The sequence below is a fragment of the Trichomycterus rosablanca genome, chromosome 16 (assembly GCF_030014385.1).
Source record: "Trichomycterus rosablanca isolate fTriRos1 chromosome 16, fTriRos1.hap1, whole genome shotgun sequence".
NCBI classification, from domain to species: domain Eukaryota; kingdom Metazoa; phylum Chordata; class Actinopteri; order Siluriformes; family Trichomycteridae; genus Trichomycterus; species Trichomycterus rosablanca.
The window spans coordinates 26954218-26964657 of record NC_086003.1 but is presented as its reverse complement, the minus strand read 5'-3'; the positions used below and the strand labels follow the sequence as shown (position 1 = coordinate 26964657).

The window sequence follows — 10440 nt, the reverse complement described above, 5'->3', positions numbered from 1 at the left end:
ACCATCACAAATTCTTTACTGGATCCCCTGCAGTTTGCATACAGAGCGAATAGATCTGTCGATGATGCAGTCAACGTAGCCCTGCACTTCATGCTACAGCATCTCGACAGTCCTGGAACCTACGTTCGAGTTCTGTTTGTGGACTTCAGCTCAGCTTTTAACACCATAGTGCCAGAGCTGCTGCAGGTCAAACTGTCCCAGCTGTCGGTGCCGGATGCCATCTGCCGGTGGATCATGGACTTTCTGACAAATAGGACACAGCAGGTACGGCTAGGAAAACACACTTCAGACCAGCGGAACCTAAGTACTGGTGTACCACAAGGCTGTGTGCTTTCACCCCTTCTCTTCAGTCTTTATACCAATGACTAAGGAACCAGCTGTAAAGATCCTTAAGTTTGCTGATGACACCACTGTGGTGGGCCTCATAACCGATGGTGACGAGTCTGCCTACAGAAAGGAAGTCGAGCAGTTGGTCTCCTGGTGCAGCGACAGCCACCTGCTGATCAACACACAAAAGACTGTAGAGATGGTGGTGGATTTCAGGTGCAACGCGCCCTCCTTACACTCCCTCACAATTAATGGCTCTATGTCCTTAGTGGTGGAGTCACTTAAGTTCCTGGGCACCACCTTATCCAGGGACCTAAAGTGGGAAAAGAACACACTCTCCATCGCCAAGAGGGCTCAGCAGAGAATGTTCTTCCTGAGACAGCTGAAGAAATTCAACCTGCCACAGAGTCTGCTGATCCAGTTCTACACAGCAATAATAGAGTCCATCCTTACATCATCCATCACCATCTGGTTTGGTTCCTCAACATCACATGAACGAGCCAAACTCCAGCGTATAATCAGGACAGCGGAGAGGATCATTGGATGTAGTCTGCCGACGCTTCAGGACATTTACAACAGCAGAGTCCTGAAGCACGCCGGCAAAATTACAGCAGACCCCTCTCATCCTGGACATCACCTTTTTCAAACTCTTCCATCTGGCAGAAGACTCAGGACAATAAAAACAAACACATCCAGACACGCTAACAGCTTTTTCCCCAGAGCTGTAACACTTTTTAACCAAAGTTGTTCTCTTGGGCAAATGTTGGTAAATACTGGTTAACAGTCCGTGTGCTGTCGGGTCTGTTAAAGTGATTCTGATTCTGATTAATATCATTATTATTATCATTATTATTATTATTATCATTATTATCATTATTATCATTATTATTATCATTATTATCATTATTATTATTATCATTATTATCATTATTATCATTATTATCATTATTATTACCATTATTATCATTATTATCATTATTATTATTATCATTATTATTATTATTATCATTATTATCATTATTATCATTATTATTATCATTATTATCATCATTATTATTACCATTATTATCATCATTATTATCATCATTATTATTACCATTATTGTTATCATTATCATCATTATTATTATCATTATTATTACCATTATTATTATCATTATTATTATCATTATTATCACCATTATTATTATCATTATTATTACCATTATTATTATCATTATTATTATCATTATTATTACCATTATTATTATCATTATGCATATTTGTGTCACTGAATAATTACAGACATATTTATTATACATATGAAATATTTAAAAATTTTTGGCTGATGGACACAAATTATTTAGCAATTAAAAAAGTTACACTTTTGATTCAGAAAGTACATCATTTATTTTCTCATATACAAAAACAATATTAATCAATAATATTAATCAGTAACACATTTACATAATGTTATCAGAAAACAGTCCAACTCCAAAACTGTGATACAGGACGTACACGTGTCTTTTGAGTGGATCGATGCACAGATAAGAGAAGTTCTGCTCCTGGTCTCGTCCAGCAGGATAACACAAGCCGTTCTTGTCCTGATACAGTGCAGAAGATTTAATAGTGTAAATAACATAGTTACATCTTTTCCTTTGTTCTGTCTTTATTTTATATATTTAGTTTGTTTTAGCAAACTTATTCACAAATCACCTCTTAGATTCTCATAATGCTTACAGTAAGACTGAGCACAATAACGCACAGTAGTAACAACAGAACGTTGGGTACCACACAGTAGAAAAGGGGTATTACGGACTAGGTACAAGGTTTGTTTATTGTTTGTTTATTAGGATTTTAACGCCATGGTTTAGACTTTGGTTACATTCATGACAGGAACGGTAGTTACTCATTACACAAGATTAATCAGTTCACAAGTTTATATCAAACACAGTCATGGACAATTTCGTGTCCCCAATTTACCTCACTTGCACGTCTTTGTACTGTGGGAAGAAACCGAAGCACCTGGAGGAAACCCACACAGACACGGAGAGAACATGCAAACTCCACACAGAAAGGACCCAGGCCCTTCTTGCTGTGAGGCGACAGTGCTACTCACTTAGCCACCGTGCCGCCCACTAGGTACAAGGAAACAACACCAGGATGCAAAGTGAAGTCCTGTTTCCTCTGCTGAACGTGTTATTTTCACGTGTTATCTTTATCAGACGACAATTCTGCAGCTCTTATCTTGCTTAAACCACACACACTCACACAACTTTTCAAAACTTTATATCATAACAAGAATCTTCAGCTAAAAAGAACGAGAATACATACGTAAGCAGAGACTTTTAAAATCGTTGAGATAACGCTGATCTCTTTCGTGTCTGAATTCTTTTGAGCGCTGCAGACCAAAGAAACAAAATGACTTTAATATTTAAGCAAAATATCTGGTGAAATGTGCATGACCTAAAAGCATTCAGACCACACTGCATCTTCATGCTACTGTGATAATTACGGCCACATGGGCCTGCAAATACTTTACAAAACATTATACCACATGATCACTTAACACAGTCGGCGGCTGGATCAAGAAATGCAAAATCTAAAACTTCATTAACAAAGAGAAATCCATACAGCTGCAACAACACATGAATGGACTGAAGGACAGTGGAAACGTAATGTAGCCTGATCAGTTGATAAAAAAAAAAAAAATTAATGGATGTTGAGTTCTCCATTTAAAGACTGTAAATGTAAGAAGTCTTTTTCAGATTTTTGGAAAACCCCAAAATCAGAAAAAGTTGGGACGGCATGGAAAAAGCAAATAATAAAAAAACACCAGAGTTTCTTACATTTACTTTGACTTTTATTTGATTGCAGACAGGATGGACCTGAGATATTTCATGTTTTATCTGCTCAACTTCATTTCATTTATTAATAAACATCCATTCCTGCATTTCAGGTCTGCAACACAAATTGGGACAGTAAAGCATTTACCACTTTGTAATGTTGCTATTCCTTTTCACCACACTTAAAAGACATTTTGGCACTGAGGAGACCAAGTGATTTAGTGTTTCAGCTTTATTTTGTCCCATTCTTTCTGCAAACACGTCTTAAGATGTGCAACAGTACGGACGGGGTCGTCGTTGTCTCATTTTTCCTTTCGAAATTCTCTATTGGAGACAGGTCAGGACTCGGGTTGTACTATCAAGTCATGTACTCAGTATTGGGAATGAAATCGTAGCTAAACCCCTAAAAAAAAGAGGAGGGTGGAATTGGTGGTGACCTGCATTTTTTGTTATTTGAACCTGTTTATGCTGGTGGCCTTTTATTGCTAAATTCATCTCGGTATGTTTAGAGCCATACAATAATTAAATGACTCCTTGGTGGGGTTTCATAGAATACCTTTTTTGTTCAAACAATCACAGTAGACTGCATTATTAATGAGCTAGACCTAACAGACATATCGTCTGAGATCATGTTGTCACATTGTATAGTTACTGTCATAGTTGTTTGTAGAATTGTTTTTGTGAGCCATTTCACCAGCATTGCATATTTTAACCATTTTACCTTAAATACTCAATATTCGGTGTAAAATCCATGACAATATGCTTACCTCACTAACTCCTTGTAAATAGTTTTTGCTGTTTCAATGTAGGGCTTGATGACATCTTCATACTGGCAAAGTTCACCACCCAGTACAACGTGCTTAAACAGCCTGAAAAGGAACTCCTGACGATCACATAGACTCACCACGTGGTAATTATCTGAATCCTCCTCAAGCAGCATCTGCCACAAAACACGTTACACAATGCTTCAAAATATTTAGTCACACTCCATGAGAGTCACTGAAACAAGCCATGATCTGTGTTTACCATTCTCAGCTCATCAAAGTCAGGATGAACTTCATGGTAACATTTAGTAATGTGGCCAGAGGGACGCACAATTCCACTCGAAAAGATCGGATCAAATATGTCCACTGACACTGCAGTGCAGGGAACAAGCTGAACATCCACATGTGTAACGTCTCTGCCTATTGAAATGAAAATGAACTGGTATGATACACTAGATATTTAACTAATAAAATACACACTCATTATAAATCTTAAAAAGTCTACCTACCCAGAGGTACTGACACACCAGAAGAATCCAGCATTCGTAGGTTCTTTTTCACACAAGGGTCCAGAAAAAAATTCTACACAAAAAAGGTAGAACTCATTATTTTATTATCTTTAATAGCTATAAATAAATATTTACAACAATGATGATGCACAACTCACCAATGCAAAATCATTCTTTTTATATGCTTGAAATGTTTGGTCGAAGTTATAGGCCTGGACGGAAATTCTTCCTAACATTGACCTAAAAAAACAGGTACACATAATTTAAATCAATAACTAGATGTTATTTATACTCTTAAATTTAAATAATACCACTATACAACATATACAATAGTCCCTGCTACAGACATGTGATCAATTAACAAAGAAAAGACCAACAGTGTCCTAATAATACTAGGGACAGTGGTAGCTCAGTGGTTAAGGTACTGGACTAGTAATCTGAAGGTTGCTGGTTCGAGCCCCACCACTACCAGGTGGCCACTGTTGGGCCCTTGAGCAAGGCCCTTAACCCTCAATTGCTCAAAATAAATTGTGTACAGTCATAATTGTAAGTCGCTTTGGATAAAAGCGTCTGCTAAATGTAAATGTAATAATGAAAATGTAAATGTAATAATGTGTTGGGCCACCACTAGCCATCATGACAGTTTTAACAGGTTCAGGTAAGCACAATGCTGCCTAACACATCATCCAGAATTTGCTATTGGTGATCTACTGAGCTAAGTGCAAAGTCCACAGGACACAAAAAACATCTTTTACATCTCAAATCAATTAAACCGTTTAGTGATTCCTTATGCTGGTTGTGGGAAATTATCATTCTGGAAGAGATAACTCCCATCAGGACAGAAATGTTGCATTTGCTAGTCAGAAAAAAGTGTGTATTGATTTGCAGTGATCCTTTCATTATTATTATTGTTGCTGATGTTTCTGTTGTTGCAGGATACACCAACAATTTTGTAAAATCTGTAAAACAATGTTAAAAAAACAGTAACTGCAACACATATCACACGGCCAGTAATAAGAAGAAGAGTATAGAAGAGTAGTACGAAGAGTATAGAAGAGTATAGAAGAGTATACACAAGGAGAAAATAAGCAGAAGACCTGATGGAGGGGCAGTCTAGGCTTGAGACAGGTCATATGCAAGTGTGAAGAGGCACGTTTTAAGATCAGATTTAAATACTGAAAGAAAATTGGACTGTTTGACCAGTGGTGGGAGAGAGTTCCAGAGTCAAGGAGAATTACACATTTTTCATATGTTGGTTTTCTAAAAATATTTGGGTCCAAAATATAATTACCACAACTAAGATTATTTATTTGTTGAAGTAGAGGCATGGTCTAGTAATTTCTGGTGATATACTGTATATAAGTGGTTATGAAGACTGCTGGTCACTGATCTGTGCCCATATAAATAAGGCTAGTTTGATTAAACATATTAAAAAGGAAACACATTTTTGCTGACATTGGTCCAGATAAGGTATGCGACAAAGAATAAATGAATAAAAGAATGAATTAATGACAAAATAAATAAAAGACTTGATGATAAAAGTGAACTGTACTGAACACTTGTGCGCTCTGTACCGAATACCATGATCAGTTATCTGAGCTAACATACTAGCTAAACATGTTTATGAAATTATTGTAAATACAGATTATTGTACTCACCATTTCATCAAGAGTGCAGTTATATTAGGATCCTGAATAAAGTTGAATGTTTTGTTAGGAAGCAGAATAAATGTATAAGTTTGATCAAATGCGTGTGTTTCTGTAGCCATAGTGGTTGTTTTTAAACAGTTACCATGGGAACGCAAACATAGGGAATCGGATTTTAGAAGCTTAAGAGTCGACTCTTAGTTTATAATGCCTGGTATTAAGGAGTCAACTCTTTTTGGAATCGACACCGAGGTTCATTTTTGAAACGATAACAACACAAAACAAATTTGTTTCTCAAAAGAAAATAAACTATTATTATTAATTTATTATCTATCTATCTATCTATCTATCTATCTATCTATCTATCTATCTATCTATCTATCTATCTATCTATCTATCTATCTATCTATCTATCTATCTATCTATCTATCTATTCTATTCTATCTATTCTATTCTATTCTATCTATTCTATTCCTTTTTTTATCTTGTTACACAATTTACTAACATTTTTACAGTTTGCTTGTTTCTGTAAAAGGAATAAAACGTATTATAAAAATATATTATAAGCTTACTTGATAAGTGTTTTACACAGTTTTGACATTTGTGATGTTTTGATGTAAGTAGAAAGTTTTACAGAATGTTCTATTTTGCAGTAAGTGATTCTTTTAGTTTTAAGCATTTAGTTTTAAGCATAGTATTGCCGATCTTTTAATGCTTCTAGTCTGTGTCCAGGCTTATTTTTTAACTTGCTTTGTTATCAATGTTGTGTTATTGTTTTTAAAAGTCAGCTATTAAACCAGTTGATCAAACTTTAAAAAAATATATATATATTTTGTGGAGATGCAGAAGAGACCATTACTTATTTATTTTTTTAAAGCAAGACAACAATTACATTTTGGTCGAATTTAAAAGATCATTTGTTTAAACCAATTAAAGTTTTACATTTTTCAAAAATCTTAAATGTATAATATGCTACTATAATAACGATTCCAATAGTCAAATAGAATATATTGTTCATTTTTTATTCTATATGTCAATTTTTTTTATACATAAAGTAAAGTTTTTTAGGCTCCAGACCAACATTTTAGTGAAATTTAATTTGCTTCTGCAATCTTTAAAACTTATCCAAAATAAAAAGCATTAGGTTAATAGATTACTTTGATCTTTATTTTTAGGGTGGGTTGTGATGAAGGTTAGATAGGTAGGTATGTAGGTAGGTAGACAGATAGATAAGTAGGTAGACAGATAGGTTTGTTTGTTTATTAGGATTTTAACGTCAGGTTTTACACTTTGGTTACATTCATGACAGGAACGGTAGTTACTCATTACACAAGGTTATATTGAACACAGTCATGAACAATTTAGTGTCTCCAATTCACCTCACTTGCACGTCTTTGGACTGTAGGAGGAAATCGGAGCTCCCGGAGGTAACCCACGCAGACACGGGGAGAACATGCAAACTCCACACAGAAAGGACCCGGACCGCCCCACCTGAGGATCGAACCCAGGACCTTCTTGCTGTGATGTGACAGAGACAGATAGGTAAGTAGGTATATAGACGGGTAGGTAGGTAGACAGACACTTCATTGAACCAGAAGGAAATAAAGATAGGCTTTTTTTTTAATAAGTTTGCTTTGTAATAATAATGTAGTGTTTAGTATTTTGTTGTGCTATTACTGCACCCTGATCAATATTGTATATATACAGTGATGTTTTTGTTCACTGTTAATTTGAAATTCGGGCGGCACGGTGGCTCGGTGGGTAACACTGTCGCCTCACAGCAAGAAGGTCCTGGGTTCGATCCCCAGGTGGGGCGGTCTGGGTCATTTCTGTGTGAAGTTTGCATGTTCTCCCCGTGTCTGCGTGGGTTTCCTCCGCGGTAGTTTCGTTACTCTTCCAAACACTAGGTGGTAGTAATGATTCCTACAGCTGTGAGTCACACACACACACGAGTAAGAAAACACAAAATACACGGCGCGGTTATCGGCCACTGTTTTCCATAACATGACATCAGAACATCTCTCTTTATTCCTGTGTTCTGATCATTAGTTAATGGTTTTGTTTGTAAAGTGATTGTAAAGTCTTTATAGAGCATTAATGAGCAATAGAAGAGTGTTATTGAGTTGTACAGTGGTGTCAGTGCAGGATTATGGGTTTGTGTATCCGAGCTGTGAGTTCTGTGTGAGCAGATTAATTCAGGAGGATCAGAGCAGGTATGTGCTGCTTTCATCTGTTTATCTGTTGTTTTTGTTTGGAATAGAAATTAAATTATACTGCAGAAACGTATTACTTGTTTTAAATATCATTATCAGCTCCAAACCCCACCGTGATTCACTTACTTCCACCTCTCACGTTCAGTTAAATACAACAGAACGCATTTACATTTACATTAGATTAGATTAGGTTAGATTAGATTAAACTTTATTGTCATTACACATGTACAAGTACAAGGCAACGAAATGCAGTTTAGCATCTAACCAGAAGTGCAATAAGCAGCAAGTGCAGGATATACAGTGTATCACAAAAGTGAGTACACCCCTCACATTTCTGCAAATATTTTATTATATCTTTTCATGGGACAACACTATAGACATGAAACTCGGATATAACTTAGAGTAGTCAGTGTACAACTTGTATAGCAGTGTAGATTTACTGTCTTCTGAAAATAACTCAACACACAGCCATTAATGTCTAAATAGCTGGCAACATAAGTGAGTACACCCCACAGTGAACATGTCCAAATTGTGCCCAAAGTGTCAATATTTTGTGTGACCACCATTATTATCCAGCACTGCCTTAACCCTCCTGGGCATGGAATTCACCAGAGCTGCACAGGTTGCTCAATTGGGTTTAGTCCATCACCTTTACCTTCAGCTTCCTCAGCAAGGCAGTTGTCATCTTGGAGGTTGTGTTTGGGGTCGTTATCCTGTTGGAAAACTGCCATGAGGCCCAGTTTTCGAAGGGAGGGGATCATGCTCTGTTTCAGAATGTCACAGTACATGTTGGAATTCATGTTTCCCTCAATGAACTGCAGCTCCCCAGTGCCAGCAACACTCATGCAGCCCAAGACCATGATGCTACCACCACCATGCTTGACTGTAGGCAAGATACAGTTGTCTTGGTACTTCTCACCAGGGCGCCGCCACACATGCTGGACACCATCTGAGCCAAACAAGTTTATCTTGGTCTCGTCAGACCACAGGGCATTCCAGTAATCCATGTTCTTGGACTGCTTGTCTTCAGCAAACTGTTTGCGGGCTTTCTTGTACGTCAGCTTCCTTCTGGGATGACGACCATGCAGACCGAGTTGATGCAGTGTGCGGCGTATGGTCTGAGCACTGACAGGCTGACCTCCCACGTCTTCAACCTCTGCAGCAATGCTGGCAGCACTCATGTGTCTATTTTTTAAAGCCAACCTCTGGATATGACGCCGAACACGTGGACTCGACTTCTTTGGTCGACCCTGGCGAAGCCTGTTCCGAGTGGAACCTGTCCTGGAAAACCGCTGTATGACCTTGGCCACCATGCTGTAGCTCAGATTCAGGGTGTTAGCAATCTTCTTATAGCCCAGGCCGTCTTTGTGGAGAGCAACAATTCTATTTCTCACATCCTCAGAGAGTTCTTTGCCATGAGGTGCCATGTTGAATATCCAGTGGCCAGTATGACAGAATTGTACCCAAAACACCAAATTTAACAGCCCTGCTCCCCATTTACACCTGGGACCTTGACACATGACACCAGGGAGGGACAACGACACATTTGGGCACAATTTGGACATGTTCACTGTGGGGTGTACTCACTTATGTTGCCAGCTATTTAGACATTAATGGCTGTGTGTTGAGTTATTTTCAGAAGACAGTAAATTTACACTGCTATACAAGCTGTACACTGACTACTCTAAGTTATATCCGAGTTTCATGTCTATAGTGTTGTCCCATGAAAAGATATAATCAAATATTTGCAGAAATGTGAGGGGTGTACTCACTTTTGTGATACACTGTATACAGTATCTATGATATACATTATTTACAGTGGGTAAATAGCAGTGGTATGAACAAGATCTATGAAGTTAAATATATTATTGAATGTACTATAAACAAGTTCTACAGGAGACTTTTTCTAACCCAGTCCTTTTTGTGGGTCTTTCAGGTCACTTGATCAATTACTCTTGACTGTGCCATGGTCTCAGCTTAAGCTTATACAGATACTGTGTAGCAGCCTGTGTGTGGCTGGGGATAAAAAATAAACTGATATTAACTGATTGTGTCGTCTGATCGTCTTGCAGATGCAGATGCCCTAAATGTGGCTACACATGTGATGTCAAAAATGTGGACTACAGATATAGGCTGTCATTAAAAGTGCTGCGAGGC

General features: G+C 37.5%; 1 protein-coding gene across 2 annotated transcripts; it reads right to left on the bottom strand.

Annotated features, from left to right (window-relative positions):
• Positions 1-1690: 1690 nt before the first annotated feature.
• On the bottom strand, positions 1691-6213 carry cfap300 (cilia and flagella associated protein 300). Of its 2 annotated transcripts, XM_063011858.1 has the most exons (7): positions 6083-6213; positions 4583-4664; positions 4425-4497; positions 4178-4335; positions 3919-4091; positions 2640-2706; positions 1691-1909 (listed from the first exon to the last, which is right to left on the bottom strand). In XM_063011858.1, the coding sequence occupies exons 1-7, from the start codon at positions 6190-6192 to the stop codon at positions 1769-1771; spliced, it is 804 nt and encodes a 267-aa protein (XP_062867928.1). In that variant the 5' UTR covers positions 6193-6213; the 3' UTR covers positions 1691-1768. The 2 variants fall into 2 exon arrangements, with proteins under 2 accessions (XP_062867928.1, XP_062867927.1); XM_063011857.1 differs by lacking the exon at positions 2640-2706 and having other exon boundaries at positions 6083-6206.
• Between the last annotated feature and the right edge of the window lie 4227 nt (positions 6214-10440).

Excerpts from the sequence above, each read along its gene's own strand:
- cfap300 (XM_063011858.1), bottom strand. The coding sequence starts at position 6,192 with ATGGCTACAGAAACACACGCATTTGATCAAACTTATACATTTATTCTG. Across the intron at positions 4,665-6,082 it reads ACTGCACTCTTGATGAAATG|GTCAATGTTAGGAAGAATTT; the intron begins GTGAGTACAATA and ends CTGTTTTTTTAG. Across the intron at positions 1,910-2,639 it reads TTTTAAAAGTCTCTGCTTAC|GACAAGAACGGCTTGTGTTA; the intron begins GTATGTATTCTC and ends GCACTGTATCAG.